The sequence below is a fragment of the Bos indicus genome, chromosome 14 (genome assembly GCF_029378745.1).
Source record: "Bos indicus isolate NIAB-ARS_2022 breed Sahiwal x Tharparkar chromosome 14, NIAB-ARS_B.indTharparkar_mat_pri_1.0, whole genome shotgun sequence".
Classification (NCBI taxonomy): domain Eukaryota; kingdom Metazoa; phylum Chordata; class Mammalia; order Artiodactyla; family Bovidae; genus Bos; species Bos indicus.
The window spans coordinates 26,306,690-26,333,729 of NC_091773.1; the positions used below are offsets into that span (position 1 = coordinate 26,306,690).

At 42.7% G+C, this 27,040-nt stretch overlaps 1 protein-coding gene across 4 annotated transcripts in view; it reads right to left on the reverse strand.

Moving 5' to 3' along the window:
• Positions 1–27,040, reverse strand: part of CA8 (carbonic anhydrase 8) — an 82,009-nt gene that overhangs the window by 24,911 nt on the left and 30,058 nt on the right. For all 4 annotated transcript variants that reach the window (XM_019974035.2, XM_019974034.2, XM_070802567.1 and 1 more), the window contains exons 4-7: positions 9,606–9,701; positions 4,452–4,514; positions 2,912–2,960; positions 2,089–2,201 (exon numbers count right to left, since the gene is read on the reverse strand). In XM_019974035.2, coding sequence (XP_019829594.1) covers positions 2,089–2,201; positions 2,912–2,960; positions 4,452–4,514; positions 9,606–9,701 — 321 coding nt within the window. The remainder of the gene's footprint in view (positions 1–2,088; positions 2,202–2,911; positions 2,961–4,451; positions 4,515–9,605; positions 9,702–27,040) is intronic.

Genomic DNA, 27,040 nt, shown 5'->3' on the forward strand with positions numbered 1-27,040 from the left:
CCCAGGACATCACTCCCTCCTGGCTGTCCCCAAGGCCCATGGGCAAGCCCTTGACTCCCTGTCTCCTCCATCTGCACTGAGGTTTTGCATTCAGCTGGGCTCTCTTGTCTTTCTCAACTTGAGCTGAACAGATCATCAAATTCATTTCTATTTCCTGGACATGAAGCTAGAATTCACTTCTCAGCTTCCCCTACAACCAGGTGTGGCCATGGGTTAAGTTCCAGCCAATAGAATGGAAGCATAAATGGTGTTCTCCATTTCTCAGTCTACTCTTTAGAAAGCAGTCTCCCTTCAGATCCTCCACATGTTTTCCCCTCCTGCTCACTATATTCCCACACCTAAGAGAAGAGAGGTATTAAAGATGGCAGAGTGTCTTGCAACCCCATTTCCTGAGTGGCTACACAGAGAAAAGCCTTGACTGTGAAGAAAAAATACATCCGTTAGATTTTAAGAGTGTAAAAAAAAAAATAAATTCTTACTGTGATAAGTCATTGAAAAATTTTTAAGATTTTTGTGATGTGGACCATTTTTAAAATCTTTATTGAATTTATTACAATATTGCTTCTGTTTTATGCTTTGGTTTTTTGGGCCCTGAAACATAGGGGATCTTAGCTCTCCAACCAGGGAGAGAACCCACATTCCCTGCATTGGAATGCAAAGTCCTGACCACTGGACCACCAGGGAAGTCCCCAGTCACTGAAGTTTTGGAGTATATCTGTTACAGCAGCTACCATCTTTGCTGTTAAATTTCATCTATATCTCTTTAGTCCAAACCTCTATTCTTAACATTCAACTCAAATTTCTAATTTCTTCCCTCTCCTTTAACAGACTCACTCCTAATATTTTTCAGGAGTTATTCCCTGGACCTTCCAGTCTGAGCTGGGTTTTTGCCCTGTGTGTTTCCAGAGCGCCTTACTTATGACACAACACAGTTGCCTGTATGAACATCTGCCTCCTCAACTCCACAGTGAACTTTTTAAGAATAAACACTGTGTTTTAATCTCTGGATCCTCTGTGTCTGGTTGGCACTCAGGAATAGTTTCTCATAAGAAAAAAAAAAAGACTGACCAGATAAAGGAATTGGGATTTGTCATATGAAAACCAGGAAGGCCCAAAGGTGGTGTGATCAAAGCTTCTAAAACAATGAAACAATGAAGATGCTGAATGGGTATCTTTTAAAGTCAATCCTCAGAAAAAGAGAAAGAAGAAGAAACTGTTCAGAGCTGAAAGAGGTGTTTTAAAGATTTAAGGACAAACAAAAGAAAGCTTTTCTGAATAGTGAATAAACTTGAACTTGTTATAAAATATAAGGGGTATAATAGTTTGTAAAGAATTTCTAAAGGAAATTTAGCTTATTTATTTAGCATATTGCCTAAGTCTTTGAGAGTGATCATTAATAATGCTGTCTTCTTAGCATTAACAAATGGTACATTTAGTATCAAATATTATGATACTAATAACGTCAAAATCAATGTTGAAACACATTGTAGTGAGCATGCATCCTGCCCCACCAGTGACATCCCAGTGACAATTCACCTTGGTGCCTCACACGCTGCATTAGCATCTAGAGCACCTATGCTGAACCCAAGGTGGGGGACAGCAGACCAAAAGTGGCTAGAGAACAATCCAGAACTTTACAGGGCATTCTTTCTAGGTCCCCCACTCTCTCCATACAGAATTTTCCTGTACAAGCCAAGAAAGAGCTATTACAAAGCCCGAGTGTGAGTTACAGAAATAACCAGTGTTCTCACCTCACCTCCAAGAACTTTCTCCTCTCCAATACCTGAGAAATCCCACATGAAACAGTAACTAGACTAATGAATAGTTTGGGTATTTCACTGACATCTATTTACTCTATAAAAACTGACTTTTAAAGTACAGATGGTAAATGGAAGCTGGGTTTTGTTCATCCTTAACCTTTCAACTGCTTTTACTGGCTCGAGACATTTAACTTTATCTGAAGAGATGTGACTGATCTAATTGAGCCGAAAGGAGCAAGAACATGAAACAGACATTTCCCTTTTACAGAGAGAAAATTTACCCTTTAATGCAAAACTTCGTCCTGGAAGGTTAAAGCCCTCCTCTCACCTGTAGCTGGGATATTGTCAGAGGGTATCGGAATAATATCCAGGTCACACCTTCGCTGCAGGGCGGGATGGTGAGAGAGCCTTCATAGACCCAGTAATCACGCAGCAAGGGATCTGTGCCACCACATGGACCAATCACGGAAAGATGAGTTAATGAAAAATAATTTGGAAGAGTCCAACAATCATTTTCAAACTTACAAACCATCCAGATAACATGTCTCAGAAAGATGTCATTTTTAAACTGAAGCCTCACATATATATTTTAAAACTAATCATATGAAGAAAACAATCAATGGAGAACATGATGTATCCTCTATTATTTATAGTGATTTTGTATCAATGAATTCCTATACATATTTAAATATGGTTATATAAACTAGATATATAAACACTTGATATACTATACCAGGTGTGTGTGTGTGTGTGTGTGTGTGTGTGTGTGTGCTCAATTGTGTCCAACTCTTTACGACCTCATGGACTGTAGCCCACCAGGCTGGACAGAATACTGGCAAGAATACTGGAGTGGGTTGCCATTCCCTTCTCCAGGGGCTCTTTCCGACTCAAGGATCAAACCTTCATCTCCTGCACTGCAGGTGGATTCTTTACTGTCTGAGCCACCAGGGAAGCTCAGTGGTAAAATGTTTATTATCTCAAAAAGTTTACTCCCAAGTTTAGAACAATCTGAAACTGGTAACAACTACAAAGAACATTAATTATAAAGAAAGCTTACTAACTCGTAAGACACAGTGTTGTATATTCTGAGAAAAACAATGCAGTCACAGCCACAGTTAAAATTCACCCTATGCAACCCAATAAATGCTTACCTGGTAATAAAGTGTTAGGATTAAAGCAGGGTATTGTTTTGGATTTCCCCTGAAAAAAAGAAAATGTACCCCACGTTAACACAAAATTTTAGAATAAGAACATTTATAAGCACTAAAAATCGAGGTTGAAGTCTTTTCTTTTTGGCCACACTGTACATGTGGGATCTTACTTCCCTGACCAGAGATCAAACCCATGCCCCTTGCGGTGGAAGCATGGATCCTTAATCACTGAACCCGCCAGAGAAAGCCCTGAAGTCTTTTCTGAATGCCAGATCCCACAGGTTTGTGGGTGTGTCAATCTGTCTTCTCACTGGAGTGACACGGCTTGGTTCCAACAGGACGTTCCTGCTCTGAGTCTGTAACTATTTTTGCTATGGCCACAGCTCAGGAATTTCCCTATAATTCCTGGTGTGAAACTTAAAATTGTCCGTCCAGTGTCTGTCTGTCCCTCATCACTGCCTTTCCTGCTCCTGGAGTAGAGATGAGGGCCTTGACCCAGGGAGTCTTTAGAAATGACTTTCCTCCTGAAACTCTGCTCTCAGTTTCTAACCTTCTTGGCAGCACAGTAGGTACATGCTCAGTTGCTTAGTCGTGTTCGACTCTTTGCAACCCCATGGACTCCAGAATACCGGAGTGGGTCGCCATTTCCTTCTCCAGATTTTCCTGACCCAGGATCGAACCTGGGTCTCCTGGGTCTCCTGTGTCTCCTGTACTGCAGACTCTTTATCTGCTGAGCCACTGGGGCAAATCAACCTTAAGTCACCTTCTCAGGGAGGTATCACTTATGACTTATGTGAGCTTGTGTTGCTTCTCTTTTCACATAAATACTCTGAAGTGTGGTCGCCACAATTTTTATTTCTTTCATTTATACTACCTCCCTATATCCAGAGGGCAGAAAGATGTACACAGGAGGCCTGGGTTGCTCAAATCCTAAACAATTCCCCCCAAAAGTCCTGTCTTCAAGCCTAGCCCTTGGCTGCCTCCTGGGAGATCGTCTCTGAGTCCTTGGAATAAGCCTCCTGATAAGAGTGGCTCTGTGTGCCTGAGGCCTTGGGCAGGCTGTACCAGTTGGACCAGATAAGTTTATCCCAACAAAGTAATTTATGGTGGAAGCCTGGTTTTGCTCAGGGTGGGGGCCGGAGGGCTGGAGTCAGCATAGCTGAGGTCAGTCCCTGAGGCACTGCCCAGGCGTAACTGACCCCCAATAAAATCCCTGGACACCAAGGCTTGGGTAAACTTCCCTGACTAGCAGTGCTTCACAAGTGCTGTGCCATCACTGCTGGGAGAATCAGCTGTGCCCCCAGGCACCTCGACTGGGAGGGCACGTCTGAGAGCTTGTACCTGGTTTCTCCAGGACTGCGCCCCACCCACCTTTTCACTGTGCTGACTTTTTTTGATCTGTATTCCTCCACTGGAATAAACCACAACCAGGAGACTAACGGCTTGTCTGAGTCCTTTTAGGGAATCTCCAAGCCTGAGGATAGACATGGAAGGCTCTTACCTAACCAGTATTTTTATTTTCTTTTAGAGAATGACTTACCTTATACTGAATATCCTGGAGGATTTCAGTCACAGCCTTCAGGCCCACGTGCTCTTTTCCGATCTGCAATGTATAAAGTATAAACCATAGCTACTAAGCATTTAAATACGTAAGTAAAATAACCAACTGAAGTGAAGTTCAAGTTCACCTGAAAGTCCTTCTTGGGAATACAAGACTTACTTCTTAATAAATAGGTCAACATCTACTAAAGGCAATTAAAGTACAAGAAAGTATTAGATATGTTCCTGGGCATTTCCAAGAATCTATTCTAAATTTACCTTGCTAGGTATAGATTTTACCCACTGTCCTACACATTTATATTTATATATTTATTAACATATTTATGTTTATATATATATATAATCACATAACACTGTAACATAAAAGTTTTGAGGATATTTCTAAATTAGAACTATTCACACATGCCCAAAGCCTTCTATTTTTACTTTTAGCATTTCTAGATCATTATTATAATGACTGTATTCATGTTGAAAATTTTTTATTAACTCCAAAAAATAAGTATGTGATTTCATATGCTAAAGTCACTGAAATTGAGACACTTATTTCTTATCATTGGACATAACTCTGTAATCACCTATTTATTCTTAAATAAATAAGAATATGCTGTTTGTAGCTTTCTATTTTAAAGCATTATATATCATTACATATTTTCAGTGCATAAAATGTCCCAAGGAATTTGAGATTTTAAAAAGAATATGATGTGAGGTATTCTTGACTCTAACTTTAAAAATTATAAGTGTAATCTCATTTCTACTTTTCAGTCAAGTTTCAACAGTTTCTGTCCATGCTAATGGAAGGCAGTCACAACAGAGACCACTTATGTCAGATAAACAATCCCTGTTATGGTTTGCTTTTTCTTTTGCACATAAATTTTTGGAGAATGATCCACAAGGACCTACAAGAGCTGTCACCATGTTCACTCGCCCGGCTTCTCTCCATTGTGAACCAACTTGGAAAAACACTAGGTCAAAGGGGATCAAAGGAAAGAGGTGCGACAGGAAACTCATACAACCTAACACAGGCCACTGAGTTCCAAATAATCAAGATTATATTTTCCAAGTGTTTGCAATTCCTGAGATAGGCTCTAGAAATAGAAAATGAATTCTCTTAAGTTACTCTGTGTGTGTGTGTGTGTGTGTGTGTGTGTATCTTAGGCAAAATGTACTCCTTGGTGTCAAAGTGTGGACCTGTAGGCAGACGCCTGCACCCCACTTTCAGGGAAAAACAGACTCCTTTGCTGTATTGGTGGCTCAGACAGTAAAGAATCTGCCTGCATTGTGGGAGACCCAGGTTCAATCCCTAGATCAGGAAGATCACCTAGAGAAGGAAATGCCTACCCACTCCAGTATTCTTGCCTGGAAAATTCCATGGACAGAGACGCCTGGCAGGCTACAGTCCATGGGGTTGCAAGGAGTCAGACATGACTGAGCAACTAACACTTCCACTTTCTGTTGTACTGGTTTAAGCAAAATGTAGTATTTGGATGCTTACACCCACAGGTGGGCTTTGTCGTCACTTCACGCATCTCTGATCAGAGCATAATTCTCTGAACAGCCCACGTCTGAACACTGTGAGGCCACACAGTTTAGTGGCCCAGGAACAAGGTCACTTGCATTGGATGCTGGGTTCCGACCTTGACTCACTTTTCACTCTTGAGCAAGTTTACCTAACCTCTCTGTCCTTCAGCTTTCTTCTCTATACAGCAGGGAGGATTAAAGTGACGGAGTTGAAAAAAAGACTCAGTCAAACAAAAACCTTAGAATAGGGCACGGTGCATCGAAACTCAGTGATTATTACCCAGATCACTCTTACTCAGAATGCCACACAGCATCAAATACAGCATTTAATAACTATTACTGCCTCTTTCTATCCATCAAGGTTCTATACTTTGTGGACATAACTATATTTTGCAGCCAATTCCAGCTATCGCTCCATCTCGTTCCTTCCATTCTTTGTCAAAGTCCTGCCTGAAGAGGTTACAGCCACCAAAAAGAAAATATAGATGATGCTCTGCACAGCCCAGTCCCTAAAATCTTACAACAGTGTGGGTGACAACGCAACCTGGGGCCAAGAGTCCACCCGCTACTAGGTAACTTCTGACCTCTGCCCTTCACCACTTCTCACCACTGCACAGAATGCCAGCCCTCCGGTCAGTTTCCTCTCCGAGAACCTCAGCCCTGCAAAGCCCTGAATTTTTCAACTTCTACAGCTAATCCCCTCACTTCCCACCACACCCTCTGGAATGGCACGATGCCACATCTTTGACAAGCTCCCTGACACCTCCTGGTCTCTGTGAACCCCTTGGATCTGCTCAAGGTCTTCACTCCAAGCCTTATGAGTGGACACTGTGCAGCCTCCCTCAAAGATGAGATTAAGAGCTCTGGCCAGTGCCTGGCTGTTACCTTCTGATGGGTCTTCTGTTTCACAAGCCCAAGGCCAGCCCCCTCTGAGTGGACTGCCCTCCTCCCATACTATCCTGGCTCCACTATTACTCACTGATCCACTGGTAACAACCAATGGTCGTTCCCTCCTGCAGTCACCCCAGAGGACTTCAGCATCCCTGGGTGTGACCTATGCCCTCCCTGGCCTCTCTCTTGACCCCTCACTCCATGTCCCTCAGCTCCATCCCACCTCTGTCAACCAATCCTGAGAATGTGCCCTGGATTTGTTTCCACTCTGACACCCACAACTCCACAAACCATCCCCTCTGACTGTACCTGCCCACCCATCCATCCCTCTCCTCTCTTCTCTTTCTTCCTATTCACTGATCACAAGGAGTCAAGCCCTGGGGTCCCTCTTGGCTCTGTCTCTTTCCTTTCCTGCCTACCCTGGAAGACATCTCTCCATCCTCTAGTCCCTCTGCCCTCCTAAATCAACTGCTCTGCAACCCATCGATGCCACAATTAATTTGCTAGAATTCTCTGCACCTCACAGTGGATGAAGAGACTAGCCCACTGTCCGCTGTCCTAGACTATCTGTGATGTTCAATTTCAAGTCAGTCTCCCACCCTGACAGTCAAGTCTGTTGTCATTCACCTCCTGAGCTATTTCAAAACTCAATCCCACACCCACATTTCCTCTGCTCTATAAATAATTTTGCTGTGCGTGTCTGGGAGATAATACAGGTCATCAGGCATGAACTCCCCTAATTTCCTGTCTTTCTTCACCTAAACGTGCTTGCCATTGGTGCCCACCCTTTCCTCCTAGCCCTCTGTTTTGGAGAAAGGGTGGGCCCTTCCTGTCCGGGGTCAGTGCATCCATATAACTCTCATCTGACACCCCCCACTTCCTCTGGGGCTCTTCTACATCAATCATCTCCTTTCCTGCAGTATTTTCAAACTATATCTGCACTAGTTTTTTTTTTTTTTTTTTTTATGTAATTATTTATTTGTCTACACTGGGTCTTAGTTGGGATAGGAAGGATCTTCAATCTTCACTGTGGCATGAGGGATCTTTTTTTTTTCAGGAAGCAAACTCTCAACTGCAGCATGCGGCATCTAGTTGCCCAACCTGGGATCAAACTCGGACCCCCTGCACTGGGAGTGCAGAGTCTCAGTCACTGGACCACCAGGGAAGTCCTGCACCAGCTCTTTTTGCTCAGAATAAAAACACAGGCCCACCCTGGATCTCAAAACGAAACAAACTGAACCTAGCTGGGCACATCATCGCTAGTTATCACCCCTTCTGTCTTTGAGTCAAGTTTCTTGAAAGCCAAGTCCATCCTCACTGCCTGGACCCTCCCCTCCGCTTTCCCAGCCTCTGACCTAAGTGCAAGGCCCAGATGTGGTCCTTTCCTCTCTGCCTCGGTGACACTCAGGATCAGCCCTTCTTTCCTCCGTGAACATCTGTGCTCAGTTTCTGTGATATTGCTCTTTCCTGAGAAAGGCATCGTCACATAGATAATATGGATCTTCCTTCATGCCCTGCATTGGCAGGAGGATTCTTTACCACTGAGCCACCTGGGAACCCCCTCCAGGGTCTCTTTCAGCTCTAAATCTTTTATTGCATCAAGAAGACGATACGACAAAGTTTAAAAGAGTCACCTGAAAAACTAAAATCTTACCTTTGAAAGCATACGGTCCAATTTGTACATTTTACTGTTAAGTATGTTAGATGTTCAGTTGTGTCCAACTCTTTGCGACCCCATGGACTGTAGCCCACCAGGCTCCTCTATCCATGGGATTCTCCAGACAAGGATACTGGAGTGGGTTGTCATTTCCTCCTCCAGGAGTATATTTCACTCAATGCATATAATGTTCTTTGCCCAACAAAGAGTTCATATCTAAACTCTTTATCCACCAAGGTTTTTGTCAGTCTTATTTCATCCATGTTTTTCTACAAGGCTCTTCCAATCATCTTAGAAAAAAAATTACTCATAACAAATAGCTAAAGGAATCTACTGCACGATTACACTATGGACTTTTCTTAGATTTTGCAGTGAGGCAGGGTCCAAAAACATTTCCTGAAACTCTTTTTCATTAATGAAATGAACTCTGCCTTTAGGAGACATTTTCTCATTCATTTCTCCAATGACTCTGAATGCCATTCTGAAAAAAATTTCTGATAACACACTGAACCATTTTCTACCAGTGAATATGGCTGAACTTGATCCACAGAGACCACAGTTTCTTTTTCTTTTTTTTAATTTTATTTCTTTATTTTTGGCCGTGCTGGGTCTTTGCACAGATTTCGCTAGTTACTCTGAGTGGGGTCTACCTTCAAGCTGTGGTCCCCAGGCCTCTCACTGCCGTGGCATGGCTTCTCTTACAGAGCACAGGCTATAAGGCCCTCGGGCTTCAGTAGTTGCCGCACACGGGCTCAAAAGTTGCTGTTCCCAGGCCCTAGAGCATAGCCTCAATAGTTGTGGCCACGGGCTTAGATGGTCTGAGGCAGATGGGATCTCCTGGGACCAGGGATTGACCTATGTCTCCTGTATTGGGAAGCAAATGCTTTACCATTGAGTTACCAGGGAAGCCCCAAGTTTTCTATTTTTAAACTACCAATGTTCTCTGTATAAGCACTTAATGTCCCTTCTAAGTAGTAAAACTGAGAGAGAACAAAAAACCTTCTGCACAATGAATTAGAAAAGAAGCATCTCTGAACAATGTAGTAATCTTAACAGGAGACCGTTTACCTGGACAAACAAAGCGATGATAGCGATTCCATGGGGCTTCCCCACAGCCTCATCGATACTGCCAAACAAGGTGGAGTTCCAGTGGATCAGGTGGAGCTGGATGAGCAATGACAGAGAGGCAACCTCGTTACTAAAGGCACTTCTGTTTAGGAAAACAAAGATATATCAACTTCTCCTTGACCCTATCCATATGGTATGGTATGCAACAACAGCATTACAGACAGATACAAAGAGATGACTGGTTGAATCCTGGTTCTCTGTGTGAATTCCTTCCTTCTTACTTCTCAACAGAAGCAGGGCTCAGTGCCTCTCAAGTTCTGCTTCTGTCCTGATCAGGAGCACATCTGAGGGGACTTGCACATTTCAAATTGATTTCGTTGCCTTCCTTAGAGACATCCCCTCTGGCTCTTCCTGAAATGAAACTCCAGGTCTGATCACAAAGAACTCATTGAAAGGATTAGTACCTATACACTCCAGGACTGTGTCACCCACCATCTCCATCAAGAATGACACAAAGCCAGTCTCACATTCTGTAAATTAGTTCAACTTTCTAAGAATATGTAGAGATAGCATCCTATGAAAAGCACTGCATCATTTTTTAAAGCATGGTAAAGTAATGAATGCCAATGTGGAGCTCTTTTTTAAAAAAGGGCATTTCCTGCACTGCAGATAAAATTTTATCTGTGAAGGAATGTCAAACAATACTCTAGAGGACTCTCTCACTCTTAGCCCTATAGAGCTCTGTGGTTTCCAGGTTTATCTAGAATACGCACTTGCTTCTACAGGGCTGATAAAACACTTAAAAGAAGCCAAATTCAACTCCCTGGTTAAAATCAAATGGCCGCTGAGGTTCTCAGTATAACAGTAGTTAGGCAAACCTTCTGCCGAGAATACTAATCATCGCTTTACATTTTAATCAAGTTATAATTACTTACCTCCTGAAAACACTGCCTCATTTAAGAATTCATCCAAAAAGACACACTAAAATTCAGACACCTTGTCCTTTTAGCGTCCATATTAAAATATGAAGGAAAATTATCAAGGAAGATCGCTCTAAATTTGAAGCTTCTCTTGTTTTCCCAGCTAGAATTCAAATTATAAAGCTGACCACTAGAGGGAAGTAATGAGACCCTCTGTCTATGATTTTATGGAAATAATAACCCAGGACAAGACTCTTCAGAGTTCTTGGACTGCAAGATCAAACCAGTCATTCTTAAAGGAAATCAACCCTGAATATTCATCGGAAGGACTGATGCTGAAGGTGAAGCTCCAATATCTTGTCCACTTGATGTGAAGAGTCCATTCATTGGAAAAGACCCTGATGTTGGCAAAGACTGAAGGCAACAGGAGATGGCAGCGGCAGAGGATGAGATGGTTAGATAGCATCATGGACTCAATGGACGTGAATCTGATCAGACTCTGGGAGATAATGGAGGACAGAGGAGAAAGATATGTTGCAGTCCATGGGGTCGAAAAGAGTCAGACACAATTTGGTGACTGAACAACAAAAACAAGAACCTAGGACAGGTCAGGCTATGAAAAGCTCTCATGAACTTGGCTGTTGTTCAGTCGCTCAGTCGTGTCTGACTCTACAACACCATGGACTGCAGCACGCCAGGCTTCCCTGTCCTTCACCATCTCCCAGAGCTTGCTCAAACTCTCCATCGAGTCTGTGATGCCATCCAACCAACTCATCCTCTGTTGTCCCCTTCTCCTCCCACCCTCAATCTTCCCCAGAATCAGGGTTTTTCCTAATGAGTCAGCTCTACACAGCAGGCCAAAGTATAGCAGCTTCAGCTTCAGCATCAGTCCTTTCAATGAACACTCAGGACTGATCTCCTTTAGGATGGACTGGTTGGATCTCTTCACAGTCCAAGGGATTCTCAAGAGTCTTTTCCAACACCACAGTTCAAAAGCATCAATTCTTCGGCACTCAGTCTTCTTTATGGTCCAACTCTCACATCCATACATGACCACTGGAAAAACCAAAGCCTTGACTAGACGGACCTTTGTTGGCAAAGTAACGTCTCTGCTTTTGAATATGCTGTCTAGGTTGGTCATAACTTTCCTTCCAAGGAGTAAGCGTCTTTTAATTTCATGGCTGCAGTCACCATCTGCAGTGATTTTGGAGCCCAAGAAAATAAAGTCTGTCACTGTTTCCACTGTTTCCTTATCTATTTGCCATGAAGTGATGGAACCAGATGCCATGATCTTAGTTTTCTGAATGCTGAGTTTTAAGCCAGCTTTTTCACTCTCCTCTTTCACCTTCATCAGGAGGCTCTTTAGTTTTTCTTCGCTTTCTGCCACAAGGGTGGTGTCCTCTGCATATCTGAGGTTATTGATATTTCTCCCGGCAATCTTGATTCCAGCATGTGCTTCATCCAGCCTGGCATTTCGCATGATGTACTCTGCATAGAAGGTAAATAAGTAGGGTGACAATATACAACCTTGACGTACTCCTTTTCCTATTTGGAACCAGCCTGTTGATCCACGTCCAGTTCTAACTGTTGCTTCTTGACCTGCATCTGAGTTTCTCAGGAGGCAGGTGAGATGGTCTGGTATTCCCATCACTTTAAGAATTTTCCAGTTTGTTGTGATCCATGTAGTCAAAGGCTTTAGCGTAGTCAATGAAGCAGATGTTTTTTCTGGAATTGTCTTGCTTTTTCTATGATCCAATGGATGTTGGCAATTTGATCTCTGCTTCTAAATCCTTTTCTAAATCCAGCTTGAACATCTGGAAGTTCTCAGCTCACATACTATTGAAGCCTAGCTTGAAGAATTTTGAACATTACTTTGCTAGCATATGAAATGAGTGCAACTGTGTGGTAGTTTGAACATTCTTTGGCACTGCTTTTCTTTGGGATTGGAATTTAAACACCTTTTCCAGTCCTGTGGCCACTGCTGAGTTTTTCAAATTTGTTGGCATATTGAGTGAAGCACTTTCACAGCATCATCTTCTAGGATTTGAAATAACTCAGCTGGAATTCCATCACCTCCACTAGTTTTGTTCATAGTGATGCTTCCTAAGGCCCACTTGACTTTGCACTCCAAGATGTCTGGCTCTAGGTGAGTGATCACACAGTTGTGGTTACTGGGTCATTAAGATCTTTTTTGTACAGTTATTCTGTGTATTCTTGCTACCTCTTCTTAATATATTCTGCTTCTGTTAGGTCCATACTGTTTCTATCCTTTATTGTATTCATCTTTGCATGAAATGCTCCCTTGGTATCTCTAATTTTCTTGAAGAGATCTCTAGTCTTTCTTATTCTATTGTTTTCCTCTGTTTCTTTGCACTGAACTTGGACTGCCCAGTAAATGTAACTGTCAAGGCACTGCCTTTAAGAAAGCAATGTTCTATAACTCTTCAATTAATAAGGAAAGACAGACCAACTTAATCTTTCCATTTCTGGCTGCAACAGTATCTTTGGCGTCCCAGTGGTACAGATAAGTGTACAGTGGAACAGATAAGAACTGTTTGCCATCATTAAAATCAACAAGAAAAAAAGGCCAAGGTTGAAATCTATCTTGATTTCACAAATTACAAAGTTCAAATAAATGATTTTCTTACTTCTTATGGTAACAGTAAGGAGTATTTTTTTCTGAAACAAACTAAAAATGCATGTTTTGAAGTTGGCTGCTTTCAGTTCTTCTGTTTTCCTTTCTGTTCCTTTGGCACTCCTCCTAATTCAGTAACATCCCATCACTCACACCCGTTCTTCCAAAACTACTTCACATGTTTTTGTGTTTAAAAAATGGAGGGTCCCCACTCCTTGAGTGTGTGCTGCTCATGGTGATTTTATTTCAAAGAGTATGGTACAGGATACCTGACAGTGGAGAAACATGGCCAATGCCACCTGGGCCAGGTGAGTAGACCAACATGAGAAGTCATCAGATATGCTGACACAGGCACCCTGGACATGAATGATGAATACGACATTTTATCTCTATGTTCTTCCTCCCAGTAACCCATAACCCCAGTGTAACCATGAAGAAAACATCGGACAAATCTTAACAGAGGGATATTCTACAAAATATCTGACCAGTATGTCTCAAAACTGTCAAGGTCATCAAAAACAAAAAAATAGCCTGAGAAAATGTCAGAGCCAAGAGGAATCCAGGGAAACAGGAGAATGTAAATGTAATGTGGTGCTACAGATGAGGTCTTGTAACAGAAAAGGGACTTTAGGTGAAAACGAAGGAAACAATAAAACAAGGACTTAGCATATCAAGACTGGACAACAAATTATGACCAATGTGCCATACCAAGATGTTAAAAACATGGGAAACTGGATCTGAGTTAGATATGAACTTTCTGTCGCTCAGTCATGTGCCCAACTCTTTGCAACCCCATGGACTGTAGCCCACCAGACTCCTCTGTCCATGGGATGTCCCAGGCAAGAATATTGGAGTGGGCTGTCATTTCTTTCGCCAGGGGATCTTTCCAACCCAAGTACTGAACCCGCATCTCTTCTGTCTCCTGCATGGGCACTCTTTTACTACTAGCGCCACCTGGGAAGCCCAATTTTATAGAATTTTCTGTACTATTTTCACAATTTTCCTGTAAATCTAAAACTGTTCTAAAAAAAATACAATCTATTATAGAAAGAAAGAGGGAACTTCCTAGCAGTTCAGTGGTTAGAACTCCACACTTTCACTGCCAAGAGTGGGCTCAATCCCTGGTCAGGGAACTAAGATACTCCAAGCTGCAGAGTATGGAAAAAAGAAGAAAGGAAGAGAAAGAAAGAAAAGAAAAATTAAGGGAAATGCCGGCACTTTCACCAACCCAAGCTAAAAAGGATAACAGAAGATTGCTATGACCTTCATGTGAGCGGTAAAATAACAGAGAACGAAAACAGCAAGAGAATCTCTGCCACCTGGCTTTCATCCTACCATCTGGATCTTAAATAATGACTGGAGACGGGATGGTAGTTAAGGAGCAAAACAGAGTCTTCCCTCACAGTCCACAAGGAACCCAAGCTTTAGAAACAAAGCTCTGGTCTGGGATTTATGAGAAACTCTCTTCTCGTGGAGGTGCTTTCTCTTGTTGTTTCATTGCTCAGCTGTGTCTGATTCTTTGCGACTCCATGGGCTATAGCCCACCAGGCTCCTCTGTCCATGGGATTTTCCAGGCAAGAATACTGGAGTAGGTTACCATTTCCTTCTCCAGAGTATCTTCCCAACCCAGGGTTTGAACCAGCATCTCCTGCATTGGCAGGTGGACTCTTTATGGCTTTGCCTCATTAAGACCAAACAAAACATAATCAGAGATCCCCTTTCCACAAAACTAGAAGATAGTTAATTGAAGTACCAGGAAAATTTCCAGCGCATTCTGAAAACCAGTTTAACTATTACTGCTGACTTAAATGCTCAGTCCTCATCCATCACACACTCTACATTTTTGCCACCTCTCGGCTTTAGCTCCCTCTGTGTTCCCTGAGCCCTGCCTCACTCCAACCTGTATAAGTTTGCTGCCATAACAAAGGACCGCAGACTAAGTGGCTTAACCACGAAATCTATTTTCTCAGAGTTCTGGAGGCTTGATGTCCAAGCTCACGGTGTGGGCAGGGTTGGTTTCTCCTGAAGCCTCTCTCCTTGGTCTTGCAAACACCCACCTTCCCCCTGTGACCTCACATGGTCTTTCTTCTGTGCATGTCTGTGGCCAGATTCCCTCTTCATGTAATGACACCAGTTACACTGGACTAGGGCCTGCCCCAATGACCTCATTTTAGTCTAATAACCTCTGTAGAGATCCTGTCTGCAAATACAATCACACTCTGCTATATCAGGAGCTAAGACTTGAACACATGAACTGGTTGGCAAGGGATGGAGGGATGCAGGGTGGGGAGAGAAGATCCAATTCAGCCCCAACACGGCCTATTTTCCCCTTTCCTTCCTCCCCAGCTTAATGAAGTTTTTCCAGATCTGAAAATCTTGAACTACCCACATCAACTCATCATCTCCCAGGGCCCCTTCTTCATTCCTATCCTCTTGTTGCTGTTCAGTTGCTCAGTTGCATCCAACTCTTTGTGACCCCATGAACTGCAGCATGCCAGGCCTCTCTGTCCCTTACCATCTTCCAGAGTTTGCCCAAGTTCATATCCATTGAATCAGTGATGCCATCCAGCCATCTCATCCTCTGTCACCCCCTGCTCCCCCTGCCCTCAATCTTGTCCAGCATCAGCATCTTTTCCAATGAGTCAGCTCTTCGCATCAGGTGGCCAAAGTATTGGAGCTTCAGCTTCAGCATCAGTCCTTCCAGTGAGTATCCAGGGTTGGTAAGTATTCATCTTCTGTTCTGCCTTATATTAGTGTTGGTTCAGTTTCACAGAGCAAAGTCACTGTGCTTCAGTGCCTGTGATGAACTGAGAGCACTTTGGGGGTAATGGGGCTGGAAAGTTAGAGGGCTTCAGATAGCACAGAGGTTTAAAGATTAATCAAAACTGTGCTTTGGGAAATGTTAAAGCAATATATTATTGCAGTGACTATGATTATTACTTATGCTGCTTAGAACCAAACTCCCCCACACTGACATCTTTCCTTCAAAGGTCTTCTTAGCAGAATAGGGATAGATGGAAGTATTTGGCATGGGAGGTGGGAAGATAAGCTAGGTGGCTACAACAAAAGTTCCGACAGAAAATTATTCTAAGGGTGCATCCTTTGTGCTAAGTTGCTTCAATTGTGTCTGACTCTTTGTGACCCTGTGGACTGCAGCCCGACAGGCTCCTCTGTCCATGGGATTCTCCAGGCAAGAATACTGGAGTGGGTTGCTATGCCCTCCTCCAGGGGATCTTCCCAACCCAGGGACTGAACCCGTATCTCTTATATGTCTCCTTCATTGGTGCTTTTTACCACTAGGATCACCTGGGAAGCCCCTTCTAAGGGTATCTGATGGTTAACTTTGTGTGACACCATGGCTCTGGTGCCCAGTTGCTTGGTCAAGTACCAGTCTAGATGTAGCTATGAAGGTATTCAATATTTTTAGCTCTGATAGGGTTTAAATCAGTCAACTGAGGGACTTCCCTGGTGGTCAAGTGGTTAAGAACTCGCCTTCCAATGCAGGGACACAGGTCTGATCCCTGGGCGGGGAACTAAGATCCCAAATGCAACTAAATTCATGCTCCACAAAAGAGGCCCACATGCTGCAACTGGAGAAAGTCCACAAGGAAAGGGCCAGCACAGCCAAAAAAAAAAAGACAAACAAAAACCTATTGTTATTTTCTCAGCATCATGACCCTCATCCCTTCCTATTTAAAAAATCTGACCTAGGATAAAAACTGTAAAGCTTCGTTTAACTGTTTTAGAGGAACTCTCTGCTCTTCTGCTAAAGAGCTCACAAATTCCAATTTCCTGCCTTGATGATGCCACTAGGCCATTAGAATCTGTGAAACGTTCATCTTAATGTACTTAACTCACAGCAATGGATAAATTTGTCCAAAGTTAGGAAACTGTGACAGGCCATAGCCTTATCATCATTTATTTGTCACCAAGAAAAGTAAGTTTGAAGAGTTCGTGGCAGCTTAACAGAAAGCTATCTTCAAGATAAATGAGGTTTATTATTAACATAAATAACATGCCAGCATTAAAGTACAAAAGAGTAAATCGTGAGGAATGGAAAAAGCAGTAAAAACTGAAAAGGCAATTATGACTCACATGTTCCTCTCCCGGCCCTGTATTCATACAGGGTCACGTCTTCTACCTTCAATGCCTGATGCAGTTTTCCTTTACAATGGCTCCATGTCTCCTCAAGCTGAGCATTTCCAAAACTGACATCCAGTCCCTGTTACTGTTTCCTCCATGGAGCTCCCAATGCCCGGGGACCTCTACTGTTTTATCTTCAACTCACCAGGGCTCTCTTGACCCCTAACACAAATGCATTTCAAAGCTCAATCGGCATAGCCAAATAAATAAATTACAATATTTTAAGTGAATATTTTTTTAAAAAGTTCAACCAGTCTCTGACACCACTCTCATCATATTTCTCTGTTCAAAATATCTACTTTCCTCATTTCCTACCCATGAAAGTGTAAGTGTGAAAGTGTTAGTTATTCAGTTGTGTACGACTCTTTGTGACCCGATGGACTGTAGCCAGCCAGGGTCCTCTGTCCATGGGATTCTCCAGGCAAGAAAACTAGAGTGGGTTGCCATTCCTTTCTCCAGGGGATCTTCCCAACCCAAGGATCGAACCCAGGTCTCCTATATCACAGGCAGATTCTTTACGATCTGAGCTATCAGGGAAGCCTACCCATACAGGACTTAAATTTCTCTAACCCTATCCTTCCCCATCCTATTATAACTATCCTTCAAGTATTCAAATCAAGTGTGACTCCTGATCCCTCATGACACCCTCCCCATTCCACTTCTGTTCCGCTCACTTGGAATGCTGGCCTCACTGTCATGCCACTTACCCAAAATCTGCCCCCACTCCCCGACAGGCATCTGGTAGACAGATCAGAGATAGGGATGATGGAGATGAAGACAAATATGAATCACCAGATACAAAGGGGAAGGGAGAACTGGAGCTTCCACCCTAAACCACTGCCCAAAAGAGGGATGAGTCTAGATTTAGGGAAGAACTGAAAGTTACATCTTTAGTCAAACTGTTTCCCACCAACTTCCCTTGGTGGTCCACTGGCTAGGACTCCACACTCCCAACGGAGGGTGCCCAGGTTCAATCCCTTGTCAGAGAACTAGATCCCACATGCCACAACGAAGACCTGGCACAGCTAAATAAATAAATATAAGTATTTTTAAAATTTGGAATTTTAATAAAGAAAGAAGACAAAGTGAAATGTCTGAATAACAAAATGAGAGCTCTGAATAACTGAAAAACAGCAAAGAAAGCACCTCCTCCCTCCAGAGCCACTCCTAATTATACGGTGCAGTCATCCATCTGTAGATAAATTGAGATTTAGTGTATATTATTTTCAGGTGTGCCGGCGCTTAAGATGTCATTGTCAATATATTACAGTGTTATTATTCAGAGAAGGACATTCAAGGTGTAGACAGAATAGCGACAAAGCACGTAAAGCAAGAAATGGAAAATAAATTATCTGAACTTCTATCTCTGTCACCTACTTGTTATGTTTGCCTAAATTTAATTATATACTTTCTGATATCATTAAAAGAGAAATAGGAGGCTGTGTTGGAACATTTCAGAGCAAATTCATCTACTAATATATTAATACCAAAAGCTATTTATATGTTCTTAGGGTTCAGAAACCTCAGTCTGAAATGGCACTCGTAAATCAACTATATTTCAATTATTTTAATGTTAAAAAAAGAAAAGCATTACTTCCGTGCAATTTATGAAAAGATTTTTTCCAAAGCAGAATGATTTCCTCTTTGAATGCTTATCTCCTTTTGTTTACTTTGATTTGGCTGCCCTCTTAGGAGCAGGGCATTGTAGTGTGGCTGGTGTTGCTGTTCAGTTGCTACGTTGTGTCTGACCCTTTGCAACCCCGTGGGCTTCAGCACGCCAGTCTTCCCTGTCCTTCACCACCTCCTGGAGTTGGTTCAAACTCAAGTCCATTAAGTCCGTGATGCCATCCAACAATTTCATCCTCTGTCACCTCCTTCTCCTCCTGCCCTCAATCCTTCCCAGCATCAGGGTCTTTTCCAATGAGTTAGCTCTTCAAAAAAACATGGTCAAAGTACTGGAGCTTCAGCTTCAGGAATAGTCCTTCCAATGAATATTTAGGGTTGATTCCCTTTAGAATTGACTGGTTTGATCTCCTTGCAGTCCAGGGGACTCTCAAGAGTCTTCTCCAACATCACAATTTGAAAGTATCAGTTCTTCGGTGCTCAGCCTACTTTTTCGTCCAACTCTCATATCCGTACATGACTACTGGAAAAACTATAGCTTTGAGTGGTTATGACTCTTTTCCCCCCAAAAAAAGAAGCCGACTTAAAGCAATTCACTGTGAAAGGTTGGGAAAGGCTCACTGGAGCAGTCATGTGAATCAAAGAAAAAAATACATCATTTTGAAATATTTTATATTTAATGTAAGATCAGAAGCAATTAACATGATTCATTGACATTGGTTTCTTGGTTTTCCAAGAAATATCCTCTGTCTTATTTTCGAGTTATGGCTGCAATTAAGCGGCTGTAACTTAAATTCTCTGCATTTCATGTGTCATTCTATAAAGCAAAGAATGTAAAGAGACCATGTCAAAGGCTCTTGGCATTATAGAATGTAAGTCATGTAGAGACTGCATCTGTCATCCGAGCCCCTCTGCCCCCAGATGAAAACCACATTTGACAACAGAGCTCTGAAATAACCATGGCATTTATTAAAACATTTACTGAGCACCAGTAACATCAAGGATTTTCGTGTACTCTGCTTTCAACATTGGAAATACAAAGACCTCAAATAGTTTTATACAAGAAGCCAGGATGTGAATAAATAAAACTATGCAATTGACAGCTCATCAGAAGAAAAAGATGAGCAGAAAGGGTACCTGTGCCCGTAAGTGGCAGAGGATGCTCTGAGGATATGTATTTATTTAATGGGGCTTCCCAGGTGGCTCAGTGGTAAAGAACCCACCTGCCAATGCAGGAGATGCAAGAGAATTGGGTTTGATCCCTAAGTCAGGAATATCTCATAGAGAAAGAAATGGCAACCCACTCCAGTATTCCTGCCTGGGAAATCCCATGGACAGAATAGCCTGGTAGGCTACAGTCCATGGGGTCTCAAAGAGTCAGACACGATTTAGCAACTAAACAACAACAACAGTTTATTTAATGAGCACTGGTGCTATCTGCTCTGCTAGGCACCTTCCTTGCAAACATCACCTTGCTCAGCCCCCATGATCATCTCCATCAGTTGTTGTTGTTCTTCAGTCACTCAGTCGTGTCTGACCCCTTGCAATCCCATGGACTACAGCACGCCAGGCTTCCCTGTCCTTCACCATCTCCTGGAGCTTGCTCAAACTCATGTCCACTAAGTACCATCTCGTCCTCTGTCATCCCCTTTCCCAGCATCAGAGTCTTTTCCAGTGAATCAGTTTTTCACAACAGGTGGCCAAAGTAATGAAGCTTCAGCTTCAGCATCAGTCCTTCCAATGAATATTCAGTGTGGATTTCCTTTATGATTGACTGGTTTGATCTCCTTGCTATCCAAGGGACTCTCAAGAGTCTTCTCCAACACCACAGTTCAAAAGCATCAGTTCTTTGGTGCTCAGCCTTCTTTATGGTCCAACTCTCACATTCATACATGACTACTGGAAAAACCATAGCTTTGACTATACTGACCCTTGTTGGCAAAGCAATGTCTCTGCTTTTTATCTCCACCATGGTAGATGCTATGACTGCTGCCAACACCACACCTGAATGAGAAGGGAATGGAGGTACAGAGGAGGGAGTAGCCTGCCTGGGGCTGCACAGCTGACAAGTGACAGAGCCAGAGCCGGGCCCAGGTGGCTCCACCACCTCTATGCCAGCTCTTTCCTCCAAAGAGAAGACTGATCAGAGTAGAACTCACAGCATGATTATTCACAAGACACATGGAGGAACGACAAACAATGTTCTCTGTAGAGACAAGAAAAACCAGGAAGGAAGAATGGAGAGTGTACTACCCAGGAAGCAGCTAGAATCCAGCCAGGCTGTGCCCAATGCCAAGGGCACAAGGTGCCAAGCGCACACTCAGTATGAATGAACACTCTTTCTCACTATGAGCTCCTGCAAAAATTACCTGAGCCCTGGGGTCTCAGCTGTAAAAGAGGGATCAGACTACCTCACGTATAAAGCCATTACAGGAACAAGGAACCTCATTTGGAAAGTTGCTGGTGAGTATCAGGTATGTGCTGGAGAGAGCCAATTAGCAGAGGGAGAAGGAGGAGCTGCCAGTGGAAAGGTGGGCAGGGCTGTATTTAAACAGCTCAGTCTTTGAAAAGGAAGATGTGCTTATCTACCTTCCGTTTGGTTATTTTCTCTTTATACTGCCTGAACTCACTATTTACTTTCTTAAGGTTTAACGATAATTAATAATGCTTTATAGAAAAGCAGGTCACCAAAGTCAGTCAGCAATTTAAAGGCCTCCAGGAAGCAGGCTGATAAATGGGGAAAAGATGGAATGGAGCAGGGAGGAGGGAGCTATGAAAAAACAGAAACTCGGCGTCCTGCCCAAAGGTGCTTAAATTCCCAAATTTCAAAACCATGGCACCAAGGAGGATTCAGCCCTACATCCAGGCCCTCGTGAGCACCATTAATATTCAAACACCAAAGTCTCCTGCCTGGAAGTGAAAATTAAATCATCCGAAAGGAACTGTCTCTCTCTCCTTCCTGCCAGGGCCCCCCTCCTGCCTCCGCATCTCCCTCCAGCCCCCTCTCCACCCTGTCTCCTTCCTCTGGTCTCATGGCCTACTCAACATCTGCCTCTGCTCTGTTCTTCCCCGCCCCCTCCATGGACCTTGAGTCTTTGGCCTCAAGCCTCCCTCTCTATTAGCTCCTTTGTCATCATCACTTAAATATGTGCAGATTTTTCTCATCTTAAAAAAAAAAAAAAAAACACTTCCTTGACCTCACATCCCTTCCTACTACTTTCTCTTCACAGCAGATTTTTTCAAAAACTTCTCTATTCTCCGCATCGCCACTTCCCCCATGATCCACTGAAACCCATCTCTCATCCTGTCACTTTAGTGCCACTGCTCTCCCTGAGTCCATGCGGACTCTCTTCTACCTCACACATCGGGCTTGGGCTGACCTGACTGCCCTGGAGCATCTGAGACCCTCCTGATCTTCTCGAACCACCCCTTTCTATGTACTCGGTGCATCACACTCTGCAGGTTTCCTTCTCCTCAACCCCAGCTTCATCTTGGCTTTCTTTCCTGGTTTCCTTCTCTTGACACCCCTCTCCACCACCCAGAGGGGTGACACTATTAGGGCTCCATCCTTTCACCTCTTCTCTTCTCACTGAGAATATTCTTGCTGGGTGACCCTATGGCTTCACTTGTCATCTAGATGCCCATGATTTCAAGGTCAACATCTTTAACCAAAATCTCCACCCCAAGTCTAGATCCTGCTACTTAACTGCCTACTGAGATACTTTATAGTCAGCATTTCATAACTGAAGTTCCTCCACCACCCCTCAGACCTCTGTCTCCCTCTGCTCCCAACTCAGTTAGCAGACTCAAGTCAGAAAACTCTTCTGTCCATCTCTTGCCTTACAAACAACCAAGAATTACGTCTGGACATTTTCCATCTCCTTACAGTCTCCCAGGTCCAACCACCCAGCTTCTTCCTAGGAGCAACTCCTTTCTTTAGACATCCATGACCATTGCTAGAATTATGGCCCAGGTCTCTTAGCTAGCTTGCCTCTTTGCCTCTGAAGCTGGCTTTTCAAATTCACTAAAGACTTCACCTTGCAGTTCTGTCATGTTGCCTGAGTAGGAAAGTTCATCCGAGGTGTTTCCCTGTCCAAACTCTTTGGGCACAGTCCAAACTCTTTGCACTAAAAGAATATGTCTTTCTATAATCTTGGAAAAGTGTGGCAAATTTGGTTTATCATGTATTAACTGTTTCAGGTGAGTTGATGATAAAAATTACAGAAATAAGCTCTTTTTAGTAGTAAGAATGCATAAAAAGTGACTTTAATTGAATTTAAAATTCAGAACTATTTCATTTCTTTGCGAAATACCATTGCCAATTTTCACCCTCAAACTTTACATACCCCAGTCCACTGCCTGATAATCTAATTTTCAAGAAGCTTTTTTTAAATCCAGTTACAATATTCAAAAGATTACAATTTATAATAAAATGCATATATCTGAAAATGTTAAAGAAAATCCACTTTACTCCTCACTGTACCTGAAAAGGTACTCATCTGTGAACACAGCATACTCAGAGGCTTTTACTTTCTGAATGGCAATTATCTAGAGCAAAAATCAGGACCATTTCATTAGAAATATGAGAAAGCACAGACTGTATACAGAAAACAACGGTAGTTGGTCCACGGCTCAGCCATTCCCAATGTAACCTTGGGCAGCTTATTTAATGCCTCTTGACCTGATTATTCAGCTGAAAAACAGACATAACATCTACCTCTAAGAGATGTTTTAATGATTAAATAAGATATGGCATATGCCTGGCACATGGACAACCTTCAAAAGCGTTAACACGGTCCCCACAATTTCCTGAGGACTGCAGTAAACTGAATCTTGCATTAACTCCATGGCTATGAGATAATGCAAAAGACATAAAACTTTGCAACAATATGAAAAATGAAAGTGAAAGTCACTCAGTCGTGTCTGACTCTTTGAGATCCCATGGACTGTACAGTCCATGGAATTCTCTGGGCCAGAATACTGGAATGGGTAGCCTTTCCCTTCTCCAGGGGATCTTCCCAACCCAGGGATCAAACCCAGATCTCCCACATGGCAGGCGGATTCTTTACCAGCTGAGCCACAAGAGAAGAAGCATCCTGAATCTTCGAATTATGGTGAGAAGAGTGAACTTTGACAAGTTACACAAATAAATGTATACATAGAGATATATGTAACAGAGTATTACCAAAACCATTCCCCAAGAAATGGTGGCATTCTCCCCACCTACCCACTAGATGAGGACTAGATGAGGACACAGAAAGGCTACCCTAATCTCATGGACAAAAAAGCTCTGTAAATATCAACACCTATGCTAGTCCCACAAAGTGCTTCCTTATTTATATAAGTCTTGTTATTTACTTTAAAATCTTAACAAATTGATCCAACTCACTCGTTGCTCAAGAGAGTTGGACAAAGGACCATTCTTTGGCAAACTCACCCTAAACCACATCATTTCTCAGGGCTCATTAAAGGGGACCGTGCTTCCCAGGTAAGTCTTCAGCATAAGACTCTGATGCCAACACAGGAGCAGAGCTCTAGGGAACCAACCACGAATCAAATCATTTTCAAGGCCATTCTAGAAAACTGGATTTTGACTTGCTACTGACCTAAAACACGGAGCCCAAGTTCCTTTTCAATGCCATGATAAGGTAAAGTATCAATTTCCTTGATTGAGGTGGAACTTGGACCAAAACAGCCTAGGTCAAAAAAGGTCAACTAGGAACAGGAAAGACATCAATGGGTGTGAACCAGAAAAAGCACAATTCAGATAGGAAACTTCACCTACGTTTACACTGCAAAGCACTGCAATTTCATGCAGTTCATATTGACATAGGGGAAAAGGATTTCCAAAACAAGATGATAACGTGTTGCACATATTCCAAAATGTATAATCAGCAAAGCTGAAATGCTTTAAAGGCTAAGGGGGCAGATGTAGGGTACCAATTAGGAAATGAGGATTTTTACCCCTGGGCTAGCTTCTCCAGGACTGGCTAGAGTCTCTACTTTAAAACACTCCTGATTGACTGGTCTGTGTAGTCACTGATGTCTAAACTGGTATATACTTTCTACTACTCCAAGCCCTTAGCATTTTGGCCATCCAACTCATTCTCTAAAAACCTACAGAAATTCAAATAATACAAACAAAAATGTTCCCTAAAAGTATATATTACAGATAGCATATATGTTTCAGAGAAATGAAATATGTTAATGAACAAAATATTTTTATATATCTATGTACTCACTGAGATGCTTCCTAGGAGGCTTTGTGGTAAAGAATTCGACTGCTAATGCAAGAGACTTGGGTTCAATCCCTGGGTCAGGAAGATCCCCTGGAGGAGGAAATGGCAAACCAATCCAGTACGCTTGCCTAGAGAACCCCACGGGCAGAGGAACCTGACAGGTTACAGTCTGTGGGGTCGCAAAGAGTTGGACAAGACTGAAGCAACTTAGCACACGTGCACAGCTGATCTAGACATCTTCCCCCCATTCTCTCTCCCTCCTGGTATCCCCACATCATTTAACAACACCCAGTGCTTCCCAAGCCTCCCATTCAAAATCTCCATTCATTTTTGACAAGAATAATACTATGTACATGCTCACTGAATGTTATCCGCCTGCCCCCCCCACCCCCACACCCTCCCCTCCCCGGAAAATTATAGTAGCTGGTCATCCCCATTTTGCACATTCTATCTTTCCCACGCTTCTAAAAACAAGGTCAGGGAGAGAAAGGCAGAGTCATCTCCATTCTCTCAAATCTTTGTCCCCGCGGGGCTCAATATTTATTCAGTAAGAGATGCCACCTACATGTTTCTGACATTAGACTCAAACAATCAAGGATAATTTTGCCTACCAACAGGGCTCAAATTTAACTAGAATCAAGAAGCAAAAAGTCTAGTTCTCCAGAAGTTTTTAGCTCACCTGGATCAGTAACGAAAGTAAGACAAATTCTCATCATACAAAGAAAACTTCCATGGTGTTTGCACAAATATGATCCCCCACAAATTTTGAAATGAAGTCTTCATTAAAATTGAGATGGATGTAAGTATAAATAGCCACATAATCTGAAGCATCTTCATTTGTTTTTTCGAAGTCAGTATCTTTCTTACTTCTGCCACTTCTTTTAATTTTTAAAATACAGAAACTTAAGAGAACACATGCTAGTAAAGCAATGCTCAAAATTCTCCAAGCCAGGCTTCAACAACCATGAACCGTAAACTTCTAGATGGTCAATCTGGTTTTAGAAAAGGCAGAGGAACAAGAGATCAAATTACCAACATCCACTGGATCATTAAAAGCAAGAGAGTTCCAGAAAAAACATCTATTTCTGCTTTATTGAATATGCCAAAGCCTTTGACTGTGTGGATCACAATAAACTGTGGAAAATTCTTCAAGAGATGGGAATACCAGACCACCAGACCCGCCTCTTGAGAAATCCGTATGCAGGTCAGGAAGTAACAGTTAGAACTGGACATGAAACAACAGACTGGTTCCAAATAGGAAAAGGAGTACGTCAAGGCTGTATATTGTCACCCTGCTTATTTAACTTCTAGGCAGAGTACATCATGAGAAACGTTGGGCTGGAAGAAGCACAAGCTGGAATCAAGATTGCCGGGAGAAATATCAATAACCTCAGATATGCAGATGACACCACCCTTATGGCAGAAAGTGAAGAACTAAAGAGCTTCTTGATGAAAGTGAAAGAGGAGAGTGAAAAAGTTGGCTTAAAGCTCAACATTCAGAAAACGAAGATCATGGCATCTGGTCCCATCACTTCATGGCAAATAGATGGGGAAACAGTGGCAACGGTGGCAGACTATTTTGGGGGGCTCCAAAATCACTGCAGATGGTGACTGCAGTCATGAAATTAAAAGACGGTTACTCCTTGGAAGGATTATTAACAACCTAGACAGCATATTAAAAAGCAGAGACATTACTTTGCCAACAAAGGTCCGTCTAGTCAAGGCTATGGTTTTTCCAGTAGTCATGTATGGATATGAGAGTTGGGCCATAAAGAAGGCTGAATGCTGAAGAATTGATGCTTTTGAACTGTGATGTTGGAGAAGACTCTTGAGAGTCCCTTGGACTGCAAGGAGATCCAACCAGTCCATCCTAAA